The sequence below is a fragment of the Balaenoptera borealis genome, assembly GCF_965194805.1.
Source record: "Balaenoptera borealis genome assembly, chromosome: 13".
In the NCBI taxonomy this organism is placed as follows: Eukaryota; Metazoa; Chordata; class Mammalia; order Artiodactyla; family Balaenopteridae; genus Balaenoptera; species Balaenoptera borealis.
This window is the reverse complement of record NC_138870.1, coordinates 87,224,705-87,247,106: the sequence shown is the minus strand read 5'-3', so window position 1 is coordinate 87,247,106 and position 22,402 is coordinate 87,224,705. Positions and strand designations below refer to the sequence as shown.

At 45.9% G+C, this 22,402-nt stretch overlaps 1 protein-coding gene and 1 long non-coding RNA gene across 2 annotated transcripts in view; one reads left to right on the top strand and one right to left on the bottom strand.

Moving 5' to 3' along the window:
• LOC309608954 overlaps positions 1-22,402 on the bottom strand; it is a 1,139,914-nt gene that overhangs the window by 423,442 nt on the left and 694,070 nt on the right. The gene's annotated exons all lie outside the window — the stretch shown is intronic.
• PAH (phenylalanine hydroxylase) overlaps positions 1-22,402 on the top strand; it is a 72,459-nt gene that overhangs the window by 19,797 nt on the left and 30,260 nt on the right. The window contains exons 3-4 of the mRNA XM_082349658.1: positions 1,763-1,946; positions 17,149-17,237. Coding sequence (XP_082205784.1) covers positions 1,763-1,946; positions 17,149-17,237 — 273 coding nt within the window. The remainder of the gene's footprint in view (positions 1-1,762; positions 1,947-17,148; positions 17,238-22,402) is intronic.

The following is a 22,402-nucleotide window of genomic DNA, read 5'->3' as shown; positions in this document are numbered from 1 at the left end:
ATGCTTATTACTGTGTTTACTATACCCAGAGGTTTCATTTGGGGGGGTTTGGCATAATAGCAGTAACAATGATAAAAGCTGATATTTGAGGGATGCTCACCGATATCTCTGGCAGGAAAGAAGTGTGGTTAGAAGACCAATGTCTGAGATTAGAGGAAAAGGGCCTCCCTCTCCAGCCACTTTTAACAAAGCATCTTTATCTCTGATTTCATTTTTTACATCTTCCTTAACCTCTTCAGAGGTTTGTTGGGAGGGTCATAGAAAATAATTCTAAACTGTAAAGTGATATTCAAATGCAAAAAGGTATCATTATTGTAATTATCCCTGTGCTCTTCAACCATATGCCACTAACCATCAAGAAAAAAGATACACTTCTTGAACTACAAGGTTGATGAATTTCATTTCTTTGATATTATAGAGTTATTCAAGTTAAACATTTTTTCTGGGTACATTTTGTCCATTTCAATGTTTGGGGCAATGCCCTTTTTGTTTTTTCTTTTTATTTTAATAAATAAAGAGGCTTGGTTTTCTTCACAAAAACAGTACTGTCAATGAAATCAGACTTTTGAATAAGTAGCAGATGAGTACCACACATTCAAATTTGAGGACCAGTTTAAGTAAATAGTTCTTCTTAAATGACAAACCCCATAATAACTAAAGTATCACCAGCTAAAGACATTGAAGTTGAGAAATTTTATTAAGTGAGTATTATTTTTGTAGCATTTAATGAATGCCTGTACATGAGCCTTCCCTTCTCAAAGAGGCCTCATGTGTCCACTCTATTAAATACTGCAATCTCCCTCATTCCGTCCCAGGACTGCCCGTTCCCTTCATCCTGCTCTGCTTTGTATTTTTTCCTTAGCCTTTTTCATTATAATCATTATAAAATAATACACAAATTGTTTATCTTTTATATTTGTTGTTTGTCTCTTCACAACTTGAATGGAAGCTTTATAACGGAAAATATCTTCATCTGTTTTGTTCACTGATATATCCCAACCACCTTGCAGAGTGATCAGTACCTAGTAGGTGCTACATATACATTTGTGGCATAACTTGAATGAAAAGTAATTATATAAAAATATGAATGGTATTATACTGGATAATTTTAACTGAGCATTTACTACGTACCTGGCAATGTGTTTGTATCATCTCATCCAATGTTTCCAACAAATTTATGAAGCAGGTACCATAGTACCACCAAATTACAGCTGGAGAAACTGACGGTTAGAAATGTGAAAGTACATTTTATAAGGTCTCATAGCCAATATAATTAAGAACTTTGATTTAAACCCAAGAAGCCTGACTCCTGTGGACTCCATGCAAGCAGAACAATGTTGCTTGTATTTATTGATTTATTTATTGAGGTACTATTACTGAGATTCTGTGAGATGTCATTCAGGAAAGGAGGTTTTCCTGTGTAAATATTTTTGGCAACCACTGACCCAATGAAATCTTATGTTTGCAACTCTAAGCCTTGAGTAGATTTCCACGTGATTAAATTCTGTGGCATTTGAACTATCTCCCCCACCTCTTGTGATTAGTTATTTGGTTTTGCAGAAGAAAAGGTAAACAACTTTTGCAGTGTTAAAGACTTTCTTCTATTCTTATATTTAAAAAACAAAAGACCAAAAAAAAAAAAAAGAACTCCTCTTCCTCATCTCTTCTCCTTTAGTTGTGTTTTGCTCTGGTTTTGCGCGTTTGGTCTGTGTCAATTCCAGTGACTGCCCCCTTCATATACTTCCTTACATCTATTTTCTAGGAGAATGATATAAACCTGACCCACATTGAATCAAGACCTTCACGTTTAAAGAAAGATGAGTATGAATTTTTCACGTATCTGGATAAACGCAGCATGCCCGCTCTGGCAAACATCATCAGAATCTTGAGGCATGACATTGGTGCCACTGTGCATGAGCTTTCCCGGGATAAGAAGAAAGACACAGGTAAGAGACAGGAATTTTGCAACACAGATGACCCTACATTCTCATCATAAAATAATGGCAAAAATAACCTCTACCCTGGAAGACCAGGATTAAGTGAGAGGATATAGGTTAGGGACACAGACGAGTACCTGGCATATTTAGACATTTAATAAATGTTCTTTTCCCCCTTCCTCAAGATAGTTGTTTCTCATATTAGTTGTCTTCTGCTGCAATTTTCATATATTTTTCATTCGTGGATTATTTTGCTCTCAATTTCCTAATTTCTAGAGGTAGCATGATTAGGGTATCCAGGGTGCTTTCTATATAAATATAATTTCAAGACAAATTCTTTAGTTATCTCCATTTCATCTCATAGCCTCTCCCCAAGTCCTTCTCATGACATGTCAATTCTGGAGCTGGAGATCCTTGGCTCCTTGTGCTTAGGTCTTTCACTGTCTCTCTGTCTCTTCCACTAGATTACAAGCTCCTCGTGGGCAGGGAGAGTCTCTTACCTATGTTAATATCCTCAGAGTTTAGTACAGTGCTTAATACACAGCTCTCAGCAAATGCTTGTGAGTGAATGGCTAAACAGAGCAGTTGTCAAGACCTGCTCTGCCCCCTTATTTACTTACTGAAATTGCTACTGAGTCCAAACTCGTTCTGCTCGGGTCATATCAGGTCAATAAATCAGGAGATGAGTTGTTAGGGCAAGGAATAACGACTTTATTCAGAAAGCCGGCAGACGGAGAAGAGAGCAGACTAGTGTCTCAAAGAACCATCTTACCTTATCAAAGAATTCAGGCCTTCTTTGATACTAAAAAGGTGAAAGCGTTTGTTTGTTGCAAACTTCTTGGTGCAGGAATCCTTTGTTCTTGCAGGTGTCCACATAGGTCAGGTCATGATATTCCTATAAACCTCCAACGAAACAAATACTATTCTCTGTTCTGCAACTAGTTATCCCTGTGTGTATGAACTCTTAAAGGTCAGAGCCCTGAGAATAGGCTATCCTGTATATTTCAGGCTATAGGCAACATTCTTTTACAAAATGTGCAAAGTCATCATGACTAAGCAGGAGCAACAGAGTACAAAGGTTAAAGTAAAAGAAACAGCTCTAATATGGAGTCAGATTTGTTCTTCCCTATTACAAAATGTAATTGATGTGCCCTGGAGGGGAGTAGGGCAGTAGAGTGTAGGAATTAAGAGTATGGGCTTGGGGTTGGACAGGCTTCAGTTCAAGTCCTACTTTTTCCACTTATTGGCTTTGCGACCCTTGACAAGTCTGTTTAACTGCCCTGACCTCAATTTTTCATAGGGCTTTTGTAAGGATTAAATGAGATCTTCCATAGTCGGTGCTTAGAACAGTGCCCAGCTGGATAAATGAGAGTATGTGATGGTTGTTAAATTGATGAGCTGTGCTAATACATTATTATTAACTAAAGGCTATACATTAGGGGTCATGCTTTGTATTGTATAGTTCTGTTGGTTTTGATAAATGCATAATGTCATGTATCCACCATTACATCTCATGCAGAATGGTTGCAATGCCCTAAAAAGCTCCACCTGTTCATCCCTCCCTCCTTATCCCCTCCCCCTGGCAACCACTCATCTTTTTATTGTCTCCATGATTTTGACTTTTCCAGAATGTCATGCATTATGAATATGGAATCACAGAGAATATATCCGTTTTGGGCTGTTTTATTTTTACATTTAGCAAGCTTCCTCCATGCCTTTTTGTGACTCGATAGCTCAGTTTTTGTAGTTACTGAATAACGTTCCATTGTATAGATGTACCACATCTTGTTTATCCATGGGTAAGGCTGTTAAACATTCATGTGCAGGTTTTTCTGTGGACATAAGTTTTCGACTCATTTAAGTAAATACTTAGAAGTGTGATTGCTGAGATGAACTACTTTTTTCCTATATAATCAAAAATTGTTTTCTACTGTAAAATCAAAAGCTTTTTTTCTCGCCCAAACATTGAAGACTAGCTCAAGAGGATTTCAGGCTCTGTACCTGAAAATAGTATGTTAATAGGCAGAGATGCTTTAACATGAGACAAGACCCACCTCTTTGCATAGGCCATTGAAACATTTTCTAAAAGACACCTCCGAGGCCATCCTAGGAGACCTTTTCTCTTCCTGCTCGTGTCCTCCTGTGGTTGTAACCAAGACAAGGAAGTCCATCCTGGGCTTCTGCCTTTGCCAAGGGTAGACAGCAATGCACACGGTCTCCGGTCGCTGGGGGTGGGTACTTGGACCTCGTCCTCAGATTAACCCTCTCTGCCTTCCTTCCTCTTCCACCTCCCAAGTGAGCTGCTGCCCTGATGACGGCCTTCTCTTGCTTTTCCGGCCACCTGCTCCGCTCAGGAGCCACAGGCCCTCAGGGCAAAGGGCCTGCCGAATCGTGGGTGAAGCTCTGCCTCTGCTCAGAGCAGGTAGAGGCCGGGCCAGCTGGGGCCCTGGGGTAGGAAATCAAAGCAACTGACAGGCAGGCAGGCAGCGCCCTGGGGAGGCAGGTAAGATGCATAGAGATCAGCTGAAGGTCTGGCAGCCTGAACGGGAGACTCAGAAATAGGATGTGGAAGACCAGTGAGGAGCCCAGACTCCGGAACCAGGATACACACTTGGTGTGACTTCGGGCAAATTACTGATCACCGCAGTCTGTCACTGTATCAGATGGGAGTACGAGTCTCTGCCTCACGGGATTAATGAAATAACACCAGTGGAGCATTGAGAACAGCACCGAGCATGTTTAAGGGCTTAACAGAAGTTCTCTATTCTTAGCATTAGTATCCTTGTTATTATAAACTATGACCTGAGCACGGGAGCCACGAAAAGCCAGCCTGTGCACAACTACGTTTTCAGAGATTCTGGGAACTAGAAAATGACCTCGCAGGTCAGGCAGCCCAACAGACTCCTTAATTCTTCATCATAAAAAATGAAGGCCGTGACTTGCCTTAAGGCGCAGAGTGAATTCTGTGCGGTTGTGGGCGAGCGGGTGTCTAACGCTGCTCTGTGCCTGGCACCGCGCTTGGAGCTGGAAGGAGAGAGAGTCGGCACGGCCTGTCCTTGGTGAGCTCATGGGCTGGCGAGGATGACGGGACAGCCAGGTGAATACAGAAGAGGGGCGGGTGCTCTGATGGAGACGCGGCTGGTGGAATTGGGCCTCTTCTCCACTGTTAACTCTGAGGACCCAGCAAGTGTGAAAGTGAAAAAGCCAACGTTCTGACACAGAGGCACCCCGTCATCAGTGTGGGGCTCATCGGAGGTGGAAAGTGGCACAGGGTTGATTCCCTGGCGGGGCTCAAAATGGCAGGGCGTTGACGTTTAACGTTGGATCGATATTTTACCTAGTGAGGAAACAACTGCTCGGACTAACCCTTTAAAGCAACACGTGTTTCTCGACCCTTATTTCTTTGGATGGTTGGTCACCCTGTTGCATATTGGCTGCCACTCCCTGACACGGTTTCCTGAGCTTCATGTCCACGTAATGGACCGGCTGCTCTGGAACAGCCCAGCTTTGCACCTGCCGAGAGACACGGGCCCTTTGGGTTTCTGGGGGTAGTTTTTTGTGAACTGGAATCTGGGCCCAGAAACAGATCTTTTTAGGGGAAACAACCATCCCTTTGCAGAGTTGTTCTTTCCGTCTAACTCCACGGCAGGATGATTAGAAGAAGAAAAGCATCATCATAGGTCTGAACCTTTGATTCTTTCACTTGAAAAAATGCCCTTTCTATTGAGGGGCTCAGATCTCAGGGGCGAGTCTGACAGCAGGTTGAAGGGGAGAGATCTGAACCCCTCAAATCAATTAGGCTAAACCACTTTCCATTCTAGTTTTCAAACGTTCAAAAGGCCGTGTGGGCGCTAGAAAATGAAAGTTTTCAGTTTCTTAATTGCTAAAGTTCCCCACCCAAAACAGCTTAAGGGAAGGCTAATTATGGTGACATGTTAAAGAAACCCCAGCCTTCTAAAATGCCTCCTAGAGAAGCTGATGGGAGTTTAATAGGATTTTAATCCAGAGAGTCTTTTGAATACTTGAGGTCTATTCTCCTGCTACCCTCTCTCCTGATGACCTCAAATCCTTCTTCAACCCAACATGAAAGAGCATTAATATCTTCCATCGATCAATCTGCTAATCCTTTTACCTTTCCCTTTGAGTCTTCTGCATGACATTACATGGAGCGGGGGTGGGGGTGGGGGCGGGGGGGGATGGAAAATTCCTACATGGAGCCAGATTGCAGCCAGGAGAAGCAGATGGACAAAATGACTTGGCTAGACAGAGGTGTAGGATCATCACCTTTTGAGAAATTTATCTGTTTGGCGTTATTTTCCAAGAGCAGTTGGCCATCGAGTAGATTTCGTTCATGCTGTGGTGATTGTAAGGGTCTTGCTGTGGAAACAAAGGGAGTCCAGACTGCCAGGACAACTGTAATTTTCTGTGGGGAGTAGAAAGGCTATTTATTTATTTATTCATCTCTCTATCTACTACCTATATCTAGCCTAGGGGCTCTTATGATTTTATTTGTCGTCTTATTTGGATTAATTCCTGAAGCAATGATTTAAGTGGAGAAGACAAAGATTTAACTGTGAGAAGGCAAAGTAACATCATTATATTTATTCCTTCCCTCATATATGCCCCCTCCCCTCCCAGCCCTCTTGAGTTTTTCCCTTTTCTGCTTCAACATTGCTGTGAAAGGCAGTGCCATGATAAGCCTGAAGTTTCAGATCCATCGTGGGAGGAGGAAGGATAGGGTTCCTAGGAGGAGACTGAAAAGCCTCTGGGATTTTGGGCAAAATGGTACATGTGCACCTGCATGCATATGTTTTAGGAGAGAAGATTTTCAAAAGGGTCATTGTTCCCAAAGAGTTGAGACCCTGTAGAGAGAAGCTGCTTAGGGCAGGAGGGGGTCCAGATGGTCGGGGGGTTTTCCCCATTTCCGTCACCTGTGCCTGCTTTTCCTCTCTCTCTCCCTCTGCTCCTCTGTTCTGTTTCCATCATCTTTCCTTTGTCCCCCTCCTCACTTCCAAACCTCCTCCCATGCGTTTCACTCAGCCCCAAATGTGCCTCAGGGCTGTAGATGTTCGTGGCCCTGGGCCTGCAGGAGACCCAGGGTCTGCATGTTTGTAAAGACACACAGGATTGATTGACAGCCTTTTCCAGTCTTCTGGGATGCTTGCTGCCTGTGTTGATGTTGCCGGAAGTCCTCTGGCAGCTGAGGATGGGACTTTTGTTTCCACTCTGCCTCATCGAGACAAGCAGACCCGCAGCTGAGAGGATAAGCCCACTGAGGGGAAGGTGGCATCAACCCTGCAGCTGGAATCTGGTCCAGGGCTTGCTCCTTCACGATCGGTCAGAGGCAGCTCTATTCACGGGCAAGGGAAGATCCCGAGTAAACGCTGTTTTTGTAGCCAGTCTGTTTACCAGGTCGCAGGGCTTCAAGCTGAGGAAGATCATAAGATTATAAGCAGGCTTTCATTCGAACAGGAATTCCTTATTTGCATGCCAAATCCAAATGATTTTCCCCTTAGGTTGTCTCATTTAAGCTTTGCAACAGTCAACTCAGATAGCTAGGGCAACAGATAACACGAGTCTCATTCTCAACATTAGGAAGTGAGACAGTGGTACACTTGAACCGTGGTGTGGATTTTGGAGTCTTCACTTTTCCAGTTCAGTTCCAGGGCTGTAGTTGTTTTGGCCAAGTTGCTCACCCTCTGTAGGCCTAGCTTTTCTCGTCTGTAAAATGAAGATATCTGTGTGCCAGTGCGGTTGTGTGGATTCTGTGATATACTTTGCGCAATGTGCCTGGCATAAAGGATCCATGCAAAACGGTCAGTAAACTTGTCCCTGAGTCTTTTCTAAGGATACCCAGTGAATCTTACGGTTGATGCAAAGCCAGAATCCCCAAACTCCTGATCTTTGGTAAAGAAAGGCCACCATGATGTGCTTTTTGGATGGTGAAAATTACAAATAATTAGACTGAGAACACCTTTTCTGTCTGTGACAGGTGTGTTCCCTCAATTAAAGGGGTAATAAAGGAATATGAAATGATTTTAACTGAATGTCAAGTTGCCATTCATGCTGGATTGAGGGAATATCATAGCAAGTCAAAAAGAGCAATTAATTTAGAGTCGAGAGCCAGGATTTGGATTCCTATTCTGTACACTGCCAGCTAGGTTTGAATCCCATCTGACTCCCTACCAGCTGGGAGACCTCTTTACCTCTCCTTCCTCATCTGTGAAATAGACCTAAGACCCACTTGGCCACTTTCTAGGGCTCATGGGGTCTTCGTGCAAGACACTCTGTGTGTTAGGGTGTTTGATGGATTGAGTTGAACTTGCTTGAGTTGAATAGGCCCTTGATCTTATTCCTCCCTAAGCCTCAGTAAGGGGGGAGCTTTATGATCTATAACCTCAGCTTAATGTCAGACTATTTGCCACCACCAGCTCCATGGGGTGGACGCTGGCCAGGCTAATAAAATATAGGGAGTTGGTGGCAGTCACCCCCTCACTGGGGCCAGCCTCACCTAGCCGCCAGGGAGATAACTTGCTCTGTGGGATGATGTGAGGGGCCCTGGGAATGGTATCTCATTCCCAAAGATGACTTCCTGTGAACATGGTTTGGATGCTTGACATTATCCCCTTGGCCATGTGTTATATTGGAGATAGCACTGGTCTAGGAAACAGCTTCACATTCAGATTTCCTGCTTTTTCCCTCCCTCCTTCCCTTTTCCCCCCTCCCTTTTTTCCTTCTCTTCTTCCTTCTTCCTTACCACTCTGACAACATCCATTGCCCAAAGCAGTAACCTCTTTCTTGTATTCATCCTCTTTGAAATATTTGTAGCATTTGATGCCATTTTCCCCCTAGAATTCTCTTTTTCCGTAGTATTTTATGAATTACGTGGCTCTTACTTATTAAAATCCTGACGATTGGGGTTTTCTTCCTTTTTCTCTTACTACTCCTTCTCAAAAACCAGAGTCTGCTTTATCACCTTCTTCTCTTTCATTCACATTTATGCCCTGATTCGGTTGATTATTCATTCATGCAACTCGTATTTATTGAGCATCCATTCAGTGACAGCCACATGGAGGGATGCAGCAGGGAAAACAATACACGTGGTGCCTTGACTCACATGTCTCATGGTCTAGGAGGTAGTTGCTGTTTGGCTATGTCTATGCAGGGATAGGGAAGTGGGCGTGTGTCAGGAGCACCTAGGAGATACACTGAAGTCATTCTTGGGCATGGTGGGGAGAGGGGGAGCAGGGCCAAGGAGGGGCTCCTGGAGGGGGACAGACATATGGAAAAGGCTTTAGATGCATTCTGTTTGATCCCATGGAGGTTGACTGTAACTCTGGCTGTAAGCAGCCAGTAATCAGATCTCAGGGCAATGTGAGCGCTCAGAAAACAGAATTCAGTATTTGGGAATATGGTGGACAACCTGCCAATAGGTAAGTTTATAAGATAAGTGACATCTTAAAAAGGCTATTAGGAGGATAGCTCCAGGTTAGATTGGTGATCGGAATAAATGCCCCTTTCTTTACTCATTATTTCCCTTGTATCTTTCACTCATTCCATCCATTTATTCATTTCCACACCATTTCACTCTATACTTCCTGCTAGGTTCCTTTTATTCATCTGGTTCTCATTCTCATTTTGACATGTGGACGGAGAGATCAAATGCTTTGCCGGGGCTGTCGGTGATAAAAGTGGGCCCTGGCCTACCACGCCTCCGCTCCATCCAGGAGGCAGGGGCCAGCTTGGCTCTATCAGCCAACGTTTGGCTCACCCGTTCTTGCCAAGACCTTCCTGAAGGGCATTCCTTCTTCAAAAAGAAAATGGAAGCTCCTTAAAAGAGAAAACTAACCCCCTCAGAAGTCTTCATCTGTTGTGATCAGCACAACAAAGGCTTCTCTGCCCAGCTGGAGGCCATCAGAGGCTTCGGAGGGGACATCCAGGAGCCTGGGAAGAAGGGGTGCAAAACACCCTTCTATTTTGGGCCTAGGAAGCCGAGGATTTATGGCTCTCCCTGAGACAGCCTGGAGACAGAAGTCTGGGGCAAGCCTGGGTGCCTTGTTGGCGACACCCTGGGGCTGGTGAACGGAGGGAGGGGGTTAGATAGGACCCAGGCTGCACCTTGAACTGCTATAAATTTAATGGGCCAGTTCTGACCCGCTGGCTGGGAAGCAGGCTCCAGCCAGGCCTGGGGGCTGCGGAAGGCTTTTGCTCAGAAGCACCCATGAGCCAGCCGCCTCTCGGCGCCCAGGCTGAGCAGTTGACCCCGACTTAATGAGACCACGACGTGGGTGTCCAGGGCCAGCTCTCCCTCGGGCTGCTTCCCTTGGAGCCAAATCAATATTTATTAATGATCCGCACCCCGCCCCCACCCCGGATGTTTCTCTCTTCACAGAGGGCCTCTGTCGCACCAGCCTGCCCAAGCCATTCATTAACTGCGGAGCCCCGCAGCCCGAGAGGCCGTGGGGGGGCTCACAGGGGCCAGCCCACCGCGGATGTATTTGCAAAGGTCATTAATGAGCTAATCTGATTTAACTTTTCAAAACAGAGGCCTGGGTCGCTGGGGTCAGTCTCGATTCCCGGCTTTGTGAGTGATACTGGGTGGGAGGGGAAGGGCCTGTGAGTGTCACTGAAGAGGAGAAAGGAAATGTGAAGGTGTCTTTGAGGAACCGAGGACTTAGGTGTTAAATAGTTACCGCCCCTAAAGCCAGGGGGGGCTCGGGATGGAAGGTGGTGAGGACCCGGGGCTGTCCTAGGGAGTTTCTTCAAGCCCCTCTCAATTCCTGTGTTAGTTTGTCATCTCCTTCCCCTCTCCAGGCAGGAGAACAGAAATCTAAAGTCAAGGGCCCCTCACCTGCACCTTATTCTAAACCAGCCTAGCACATTCAGCGCACAAGTTCAGTGCACAAGCTACAGAGTTCGGATTCCCGCCCAGCCGGTGCTGTGATCTTGAACAAGTCGCTTCATCTGTCTGAGCCTCAGTTTGCTTATCAGTAAAGCGGAAATAATCGTGTCTACCCCCCTAGGGTTACTCTGAGAATTAAAACAGACAATGGAAGTAAAGTGCTTAGTGCAGCATCTGATGTATGGGAAGCTCACAAAAAATGTAACTTTAAAGGAAAAAAAAGTAACTGTAACTTTGGGGCTGGGGAAATTGGAAGAGCCCAGGTGTCGAGGATGGAGACACAAGTATGAGCCCTGCCCCTGCCACCATTGGCCTGCGGAAACTTACTTAACCAGACAAGTGTCCCTGGGACTTTTTTTGGAGAGGTTCAAGTGTAATGATGACACAGGTCTACCTACTGGGGGTCAGTGGCTTCTCATCCTAACCGAAGAGTAGGTGAGCGTTTGGCTGCCGCGCCTGTTTCACAGATGAGAAGCCAGAGACTCAGGAATCGAGGAACTTTCTCTGTGGGAGGGATGGGTAGGAAAGCTGAAACTTGAACACAGACCTACCGGCTTCCAGTCGGTTCTCTGCGGTCTCCTGCCTTTAGCACTTGCGGTCCCCACCCTGTTTTGCTTCAAAGCCCTGCTCAGCTGGGCCTCTTCCCCAGGCAGTGAGCCATGGCAGGACCTTGGTCCCTCCCTGACCCCCCAACACCCAGAACTTGCCTCTCCTGGGTCTCATTTCCTTAAGCCCTGCTCGTCCCTGCTCCCCAGGCTGACAGCTGGTGAACTACGTCTCTTAATGGTCAAGCCCAGCCTGGGTCCTCTTTTCTACCGCAGAGGCTGTACCCAAGGGCCTCCGGGAGACGACACCTTAACCTCACGTGAGGTCTGGGGAGGGGATGGGGGAACCGATTCGAAGTTAGGACTGGACTGCTGCCCGGAGAAAGTGTGCACCGGGCCCATCCGCCTTTATTACCTGGCTTTCTCTAATGATAATCCTGATCACGATAGTGATAATAATACCAAATACTCATAATGGTCCCGCTCTGTGCCAAGCACTGTGCTAGTCGTGCCTTAGCTCATTTAATCCTCACACACTCTGAAGTACATGCTCTTATTATAGCCATTTTACAGATAGGAACCTGGGAAACAAAGGGGTTAAGTAATTTGCACAAAGTCTCAATGTCTCAAAGTAGCAGAGGTGAGATTTGGCCCCAGACAGTCTGGCTACAGAGTCTGTGTGACTCGCCGCGAAGCTTTGCCACTTCTCTAGCCTGCTCTGTTCTGGGCCTTTTCTGGATGATGATGGGGCCCAGAAGCCACTGAAGGCCCCTTGACTTGGGTGAGCGCCCTGTGGCCTCGCAGTGCCCCCTGGGGTCCCCTGACAGTCTCCCTGACTAGGTCCTGGGGCTTGCTAAGCTGCTTCGACCTTTGCCTTCTCTTTGCCAAGACTTGAATCCTTGGAGTTTTTGCAGCCCTCTCAAGTTCTCTGATATTTCTTTCCACCAAGAGGTCTGAACCAAGACATGTGGCCCAACTACAAAGTGTTTTCCCGTTGGAGGAGAGAAGAAAAAAAAAAAAAAAAAAGTCAGCCAGAGCTGAAAATATGCTGGTTCTGCTGCCCTCTGGCGTTCAGTTGGGAGCCGGCCAGCACACCCAGCTCTGAACCAAGGCAGGGACAACAAAGCTTCTCTCTGGAGTAGAGCCTTGTTTCTTGGGTGAGAGAAAGGGAAATGGTGGGGGCCATGCATTTTGGATGCTGAAGACATGCAGTGGCTCTACTTCCAGAAGCAAGCGAGGCTGACACATTAATTGACTGGAAGTATCAATATATTTTCATGTGTCCTCTGGCCAGCCTCAGCCCTCCATAGTTGGAATGTGAAACCCAAAAGGGACTGCAGCAGCTAGTGAATCCCCCAGCTCGAATTTTATACAAGGGGAAACTGAAGCCCAAGATCAGGAGTCCTGTTAATGTCAGAGCCGGATTGAGAAGGAGCTTCTAACTCCAGTCTCCCTTCTTTCCTCCTCTTCCCCCTCCGCCCCCTCTCCCTTCTCCCCCTCTTTCCTCTTCTCCTCTTCCTCCTCCTCCTTTTTCTTCTTCATCATCATCATCATTAAACTTTTTCCCATCCTAATTGTTAACACCGATTGAGCACTTACTGTGTGGGCCGGTCACTCTGCTAAGATGTGTCCCATTTCCTATAGCATTTAATGTATGCAATGATGGCAATAATAGGGAATGACAGTTTTAATCCATTTTGAGGCTAAAGAAACTAAGGCTCTGAGAGATAAAATACTCACTCAGTTACACAACAGAATAAGTGGTTGACTTCCTAGCCTTGCTGAAAGACTTTCTACTCTGCTCCCTGCACTATATTAACGGCAGAGTAAAAGGAAAAAAAAAAAATCCCTGGAGCTTGCAGGTGAATAATACTAGTACAGACGTACCTCTTCTACTGTGCTTTGCTTTACTGTGCTTCACAGATTCTGTGTTTCTTACAAATGGAAGGTTTGTGGCGCCCTGTGCCAAGCAAGTCTATCGGTGCCATTTTCCCAACAGCATTGGCTCACTTCCTGTCTCTGCATCCCAATTTGGTGATTCCCACAATATTTCAAACTTTTTCATGATTGTATTTGTTATGGTGCTCTGAGATCAGTGACCTTTGCTATCACTGCTATGACTCACTGAAGGCTCAGATGATGGTTTTTTTTAGCAATAAAGTATTTTTTATTTAAGGTATGTACATTGTTTTTCCATACATAATGCTATTGCACACTTAGTAGACTACAGTATAATGTAAACATAACTCTTATATGTACTGGGAAACCACAAAATTCACGTGACTCACTTTATTGTGCTATTATTCTCTTTACTGCAGTGGTCTGGAGCCGAACCCACAATATTTCCAACATGAGTCTGTATTTACTAGGTACCAGGCACTGTTCTCAACAAATCACACATATTAACTCTTTTAAACTTACGTTGTTTCTATAAAGTATACTTTATTATCCCCACTTTACTTATGGGAAGACTGAGGCACAAAGAGGAATAATTTGTCCTGGGTGCCCCAGAGCATAAATATAGAGACAGCATTCAAGCTTAGGCTGTGTGGCTCTGTTATCCAGGCCCTTAACCATGACCAGTCTGTGTCTCCCTGAGGCAAATAGGGAACCCGATCTGGGACAGATCTAGGAACAGGCTCTGGCTATTACAGTCCCCTTGAGCCATGGCAAGGCCGTGTCATGTCTCTAGGACCCTCACCCTGGGGTCTGGAGCCACAGGATGTTATATAAAATAGTATCCCCATCTCCTTGCACTGCTTTGTTCTTCTTCAGGAACTTCCCGCCATTGTTATATATTTAAATTTATTTATTGTTTATTCCTTGTCACCCTCACTAGAATATAAGCGCAATGGGCATGAAGACTCCACTGTATTCACCTCTCAACGTCCAGTGCCTGGTAGTAGTGGATGCTCAGTACGTAATCATGGAAACGCCTTTGGCAGCGCCAACGGCCGCCCCGCCCCCCCAAGTCAGAAAGGGGTGCAGCAGGAAAGGGCTGGCTTGCCCTGTTTCTGGGGGCAGCTGTTATTGCCAGAATTATGGATAATTTTTAGGCAAAAGAGAGACTATGAACGAGTGGGGACGGGCAGCCTTGGAAGTGCGGTGACAGGGCGGCAACATGCTAGAGAACCAGGAAGGGTCTTGGAGGAGATCCCGAGTCCTGGCTGACTGCAATAGGATGTCCTTCCTCAAGCCCTTCCAAACTCGGGTAGGGAATGGACCCCATTTTCAGTGCTGACAACAGAGGTCCATTGTGCAAGGGAAGGCACTGGATTCAAGGGAGAAAGAAAAGCTTGAGGAGAATTCAGGTGACAAAGTGGGAAGTCAGGTCCCGTGCTAGGTGAGCAGAACATGGTGCTGAGTCATCCCAGACTCCAAAGTCTAGCCTTTGGGACCGCAGAGGTCCATGAAGAGACTTACCCTCCCTGTTCCTCAGTTTCCTCTTCTGTAAAATGGGGATAATAATAACACCTACCTCATGGGCCTGTTAGGAGAATTGGGTGAGGTACGGTATGTAAAGTGTTTAGGACAGTGCCTGGCACGCAGCAAGAGCTATGTAAGCATTAGTTGGAATTACTCCGTCTGTTCCCATTATTACCATCATAGGGAGCCCACCTTGAGAAGTGGGCTGGTTTTAGGGGCATGGAAGCCTTCAGGTGGGAAACTGTAAAGACAATCAGGCCGTCAGGCTCCAGCCCTCACAACCACTGTGCTCCCCACCCCCGTACCTGGCAGGACAGATTTTGCGGTCCAGACCTGAGACCACAGAGTCATGCAAGCCCGAGTTTCAATCCTGAATCCACTGTTTCCTGGCAGTGTGTGTATTTGGGTTTGTCACTTAACCTCTCTGTGTCTCAGTTTTCTCATTTATAATATGGGGGGACCAACAGTACCCACCAATAGTACAAATACTAAGTAAAGTATTTAGAATGATACTCAGTGTTAGTTTTTATTATTAACATAGGAAGTAGAAAGCTTAGCATCTCAGATCTATGGAAACGAGGCTCTAAATGGACCGTGATTACTGCTATTCAGATAAGCATCTTCTTTTGGTGGAATGCAGCTGATTCCTGTCTGATGCCGTTATTGTAGACCGTGGAAGACAGTTCCCCACTCTGGCCACTAGATGGCACGCATGTTCTTTCCTGCCCCACCGGAGCAGGGCCAGAATCAGAAATAACGTGCAAGAGATGGAAAGCTACCTTTTGTGGGCCAGGCACTCGGCTGCACCCTTTGCCTGCATTCTCATTTACACCCCGCAACAATCCCCAGATTAAAGGAGATATTTCACCAAAAATGCTAAGCACAGTGCCTGGCACATGGTAAGGTCTCAAAAAATGTTTGGGATGCTTTCTACTGTTGTTGCTGCTATTCTCATTTTTACGGAGTTGGGACTGAGACACAGAGAAGATGAATAGGCAGCTGGGGCCTAGATTCTAAGCCAGACCTAACTGGCTGTAAGTTCAGCGTCTTTTCCCCTAAACTTTCCTCCCTCCTTCCCCTCCATGCACCTAGAACTATAGTGCACTCCTGGTTCCTGACTTCTTGGAACTTACAGTTCAAAATGTCCTCGTCTCTGTTCATTCTTAGGATGGTTCCACTCCCAGTGAGTCTTCTTTCTTGAAGGCCACATACATTTAGGAGCTGCCACCTGCTCTTTGCCCTGGGGTCCCTCTGCAGGACCCAGTCACTGTGGGTCACACAACGCAGACCCCATCTTCTCTCCCACTATGCTGCTGCTTCAGAACAAGCCCACAGATTGTTAGGTGCTGCAAGCCATCGTCAAACTGCCGGACTGCGTTCATGCTATGTCACCAGTGGCTTTCAAATTGGCTTTGGCATCAAACGGTTTTGCTGGGGTCCCTGGGGGCCCTTGGGAGGGAGACTCATGATAGGAAGATGGGGTCATGAGAAGAGAGCTCACGGGCTCACCTGTGCTTACAGTAGAACAGCTCTGTTTTACCTAATTTATATTCCGGAATATACCTGAAACACATATTACATGAAATATTCTGCTGCTACAGTAAACCATCAAAAACCACTCCACTAGGCCACGATAGGTGGAAAGGAGAGGAATTTTGAGATAATTCAGAGAAAATTTCCAGGAAAGAGAGTATGTTTAGGAATGTGTTTTCAAATTAGTTTCCAAGGTGCTAAGTGAAATAAGGCAGACAGAAAAAAAAAAAAGTTAAATACCACATGGTATCACATCTAGGTGGAACCTTCAAAAAGAAAAAAGGTAAACTCATAGAAACAGAGAGTAGATAACTGGTTGCCAGGGGCTTAAGGGTCGGGAAATAGGGAGAGGTTGGTAAAAGGGTACAAACTTTCAGCTATAAGATGACTAAGGTCTGAGGATCTAATGTAAAACATAATGACTATAGTCGATAACACTGTATTGCATCAATGAAATTTGCAAAGAGAGTAGAATCCTCTCCCCACAAAAGATAAATATGTGAGGTGATGCATGTGAATGGGGAGAATCCTTTCACCATATATATGTCTATCAAACCCCCATGGTATATGCTTAAAATACCTTAAATTTTTGTTGATTATACTTCAGTAAAGTTGAATAAGCAAATAAGTAAATAAAATTAGTTTCCAAGGAAAATAAGATTTGACTTTCGGGGGTTATCTGGGACCCCACTTGCCACCACCATGGACTTTAATTGGAGCTGGTCCCAAGCTTCTGATCTCGGTGAGGCCTTTGGCCGTGTCCTGCCAATCTGCTGCTCAGGACTTTGCCCTTTCTGTGTTGCAGTGCCCTGGTTCCCAAGAACCATTCAAGAGCTCGACAAATTTGCCAATCAGATTCTCAGCTATGGAGCGGAACTGGATGCAGACCACCCCGTGAGTGCATGGCCCCTCTGTTGAGATTCTATTAGTACCTCCCCTCCCGTACCAGACTCCCCTCCCTTCCTTTGGAGCAATGTGCCTTTGTTTGCTTCTACAACAAACATTTATTGAGTGCCTGCTTAGACATCTTCAGCATCATCGTTATCATGGTTACTATTGTTGAAGCAAATACAGATCATTATCCACATCCAGAAACTGTTGTTTATGTATCATATATGTATGTAAGTGATGTGTATACACACACACACACACACACACACACACACACACATATATGTAAATCATCTTTATGTCTGACTTGGTCCAACTGCAGAGGTTTAAATCAAGCATTTGGGAAACACTAAACTACTAACAACTCTGCCAGGTACAGTGGAGCTGTAGGGAGTGGTGACACCGAAACTGGATTTCAAAGCGTGAGAACAAGATGCTAGTCCAGTAAGGAACTGAGAGGCTTTCTGAGCTGAGGGTACAGCATATGCAAAGGCTCAGGGTTCTGAAAGGATCCGGAATATTTGGGGAATGGCTGGCTGGCGTGTTAGGTGTGAGCGTGAGAGTGTCAGAAGATGAGCCTGGGCGGTGGGTTGTGGTCAGAATTTAAAAGATCTGATGTATCTGACAGAGAGCTCGGACTGTGTCCCGTGTCCTTTAATATTTCTAAGTGAAGGACTGGGGTCAGGGATCTTATCATTCCCCTTTTCTAGGGCGGAGGGTTCCAAGGAGGAGCAGCCCGTAGGTGAGAAATGCCGCCATCATGTTGACGGTCTTTTATTCTCTGCCCAGGCAAATGGTTCCTCAATCTTTAAATGACGTGGAAGCTGTTTTCCTTCACAAAAGCGATGGCTACTGTAACTTACCGGGAGCCTCTGCATTTCATCAGGACTCTGTTTTCTTCTTCCATTTATGTGGTCTTTACAGTTGAGCAGGCTGTGAACTTGCTCTTCACAAGGGCTCTTTTCAGTAAGCAGAGCAGATGTTCCCATTTTACAGACAGATTCATTAAGGCCCAACATGAGTAAATAACTTTTCTAAGGTCCCATGCTGAACTCTGGATCCTTTGACTCTTACCTCAGTGCTCACAGTGCCTGAGGACAAAAGTCTAGCCAGTGGCAGAAATTCAGGCCCCTTCATAGAGACAAAGAGCAAGCTATTTCGGGGGTAGGCTGGCCTTTTCAAATATGAACAGTTGTTGTTCCAATTCAAATCATAAACCCCTTAGAGTGGACTCGAAAATACAGAAAAGCATGAGGAAGAAAATGAAGATCATCCATAATCTCTTTTTTTATCTTATTTATTTTTTATTTCTCTTTTTTCTCTTGGTACTATTCTGCATTTTTTTACTCTGAGAAAGTGTTTTATAAACAGAAGCAAAGGTGAATTCCCCCGCTGCTCCTAGGCTTCAGAACAGAAAAAAACAAAAATCACCTATTACACTGTCCAAAAATAATCAATATTTTATTTATTTATTTATTTAGAGAGACAGACATGAATATACGTGTTTTTTTTTAATAATTTTTTTTTTTAAGATTTGTTTATTTATTTATGGCTGTGTTGGGTCTTCGTTTCTGTGCAAGGGCTTTCTCTAGTTGTGGCAAGCAGGGGCCACTCTTCATCGCGGTGCATGGGCCTCTCACTATCACGGCCTCTCTTGTTGCGGAGCACAGGCTCAGTAGTTGTGGCTCACGGGCCCAGCTGCCCCGCAGCACATGGGATCTTCCCAGACCAGGGCTCGAACCCGTGTCCCCTGCATTGGCAGGCAGATTCTCAACCACTGCGCCACCAGGGAAGCCCTATATTTTTTAAATGCAGTACCATAACTTACCAACAAGCCCCCAACAGCAAGCTTGTAGGAGGTTTTCAGTCTTTCACTGTTATGATAATTTGGCAGTGACTCTTCCTGCCTGTGTGTGTGAACTCCCAGAGCTTCTTTGATTCTTACTTGTGAAGTTACTTAATCTAAGGATAGAAATTGGATTTCAGGCTCCTCATCTTTATTATTAAATACCCTCTCCCTGCAAAAAGTAGAGGCGAAGTCGGAGCGTTTGGACGCCGGTCCCATCTTCCTGGGTAGGATGCAACCCGGTCCCATGGAGCCCTGGGGATGGCAAATGTCGTACAAGGAGAAGCTTTACATCCCCTTTGACGAGTCGGTGTCGGGCCGCTCTGCCCTGGGAGCAAAGCATCTCCAAAAATACTGTTTCTAAGAAAAGCTGGCCACCCTTGACCCCGTACCTGGTATGGGCCCCGTTGGGGTGTTTTCTCCTCTTCCCCAGCTCCCTCCTCCTTCCCCGTCTCATGTCCCTTCTGTTGGCCACGTGCCTGGCTCACGTGGAGCAGTGGGGGAAGAGGCCGGTCCTCAGATATGGCCTGTTCCCTCTCTTTAGCCTCGTGTCTCCTCAGAGGCAGTCGGGGCTGGGCTTAACACTCCCCTGGAATTCATTGTCTTTACCGATCCAGCCCATGTCTTTGGCTCCCTGGCCTCTCCGTGTCATGCATTTCATCATAAAACTATAATTTATCAGGTACACAGTCCCCCTGATGAGGAGGCCAGGCTCTCTCTGTTCCTTCCCGTGGCTTCTCATCAGATCCCAGGAACTCACGGGCCAATGTCAAGAGTAAACCCTCCAGGGTGCTTCCCTGCAGCCTCTGGGCCTCACAGGGCCTGGCCTCGCCGTGAGGAGTGGCTTGGGTGTTCTCCCCGAAAGAACCCTCTGTTCCCCCTGGTCCCCTGGCGTTCAGGATGATCTTCCCCTGACCCCCTGCCCTGGCAGCGTGCGCTGACATCTGACCCAGCATCTCACTTCAGGGCCTCCAAAACAGCCACTTTGAGAAATGAGGCCAAGGCAGATTGTTCCTGAAATGCAGGGTAACGGGCATTTGCCTTTCAGCTCGCTAGTGAAGCGGGACCGTGAAATGGGGTAGCTGACCTTCTTTCTTCTGCTGGCGGTCTCCCGCCTTCCCTCCTTCCCTTCTTCCTTCCACAAACATTTATTAAACAAATGACATTCACAGCTGGCATTTCTTAAGCGTGGACTGTACGTCAGGCACTGTGGTAAATGTTTTATCCACATTTTCAAAATGTAAACGTTATAACCATCCTGGGAGGATTGTATTTTCTCATTTTCAGAGGAGAAAGCTCAGACGAAGAGGGCCACGTGTATGTGAACCGTGTCCCAGGCAGCGTAGAGGAAAGGGGGTTGAAATGATGAATAAGACATGGTTCCCGCCCTCCAGGGGCCTTCAGTCTCGGGGTAGAGCAGGGAGGGGTGCCCACTCTTCCCAAGGGATGCCGGAGGGGATTGGGATACAGCTTGGCAGGCGGAATTCAAGTGGGTCTGCGGGATTCCCATTTCTAAAACGGACTCTCCTTTCTCTGACCATCTCCCAGCCTCTGTGCTCCTGTTCATGTCGTTTGCTTTCCCCGGGAAACTTTTCCTTATCCTCTCACTTCTCTCCCTGCTGGCAAACCTCTCTTCATCTTTTAAGGCCCAACTCATATATCTAGGTTTCCGTAAAGCCTTCCCCCTACTTCCTTCCCCAGACCAGGCTTTTCACGCAGATGCTGCACGACTGTGGGCACTGTGTTTTATACTTTGAACACAGAGTATCGATCAAAATAAATTCACTACCTTGTAGGACTTCCACAAGGGTCATGAGCACGATTCTCACATTGTAGTCTTTGAAAAGAAATTCATGATCAAAGGGAGGAAGGCTGTATTCTAGAACCTCACTTGAAGCATATACAAGTCCCATTATCTCATTAGAGGCTTTGGAAAATCCTGTAGAAGTGAAACCCATTCAACCTAATGCCCCTTAAATTTATTTACCCATGGAACCCCTTTTTCATGGAATACCATGCAATATTATCTTAAATGGTAAGTGTTCCATGAAACACAGCTTGGGTAATATTTGGTTAAATCATAACACACAAAGTACATGATTAAACACCAGGTTTAATGAGTCAGATAGCATACGCTGTCAGTTCTAAGGTTCAGTCCAGTTTTGGGACTGGGATGGTTTGGGAGGACTTTGGGAAAGAGGGAGATCTGAGGTGAGCCCTCTAGTAACAAGGTCAGTAGGGCCAACTGCTTATCAAACAACCCCCAAATCTCTATGGATTAACCCAATAAAAGTTCATTTCCAGTGTTGGTCAATAGGGAAATTGCTTCATGCAGTCTTGCAGAGACCAAGTCTCCTTCCATCTAATGGCAGCACCCTCATCCAGGTCCTGGAAGCTGTCTCCATTCTCCCAGGCATGGGAAAAGAAAGAGTAAAAATTACGCCTGGGAGGTTTTTATGATCCAGGATTCCAGGTGACTCATATACCTTCACTCGAATTCCACCGACTGCAGCTCAGTCACAGGGCTGCTACTTCCTGCAAAGGAGGCTGGGAACAGTGGTTTAGCAATGTTCTCTGAAAGTAAGAGGGCTCAGATCTTGGGGGGCACGAGGAGCCTCTGCCACACAGACCCTGACCCCAGAGCTCCCTCCTCCAGTTTCCCTGGCACCTGCACCTGTGTCTGAGCTGAAGATCTGCACAAGGGGAAGCTTTCTGGTGGAGAAAATATTAGCTAATACAACTGCTTTTCTTTGTCTCTTTCTACTTCTTGATCTAAATCTCTCAAACTGCTTTTCAGTCTTTCAAGGTGTGGATACTGAGTTTCCCTGCTCTCCAAAAAGAGCCTCGCTCATCCCCAAGAGCAGGGAAGTCTTTCCAGTACTTCTCTCCTTCCCTCTTCCTTTGCCCATCCATCCTTCTCCACCCGAGGACCCTGTCAAAGTCTGTTCTAAGGATTAGTCAGCTAGTTGAGTCATCAAAGACTTCCTTTAAAAAAAAAAAATTTATTTATTTGGCTGCGCTGAGTCTTAGCTGTGGCACAAGGGCTCTTAGTTGAGGCATGCATGAGGGATCTAGTTCCCTGACCAGGGATCGAACCCAGGCCCCCTGCATTGGGAGCATGGAGTCTTAACCACTGGACCAGCAGGGAAGTCCCTCATCAAAGACCTTTTTGCACTTCTACTAAGCTGCTCTGTCAAGGCATAATTTTTAAAGAGATACAGGTAGATAGTGAACATCTGTCAAAAATCCATTGACTCGGTTAGTAAGGGAAACAACAAGATGACAAAGATGGTGCAAAGGAAGATACAAGAGACCAAAGCAT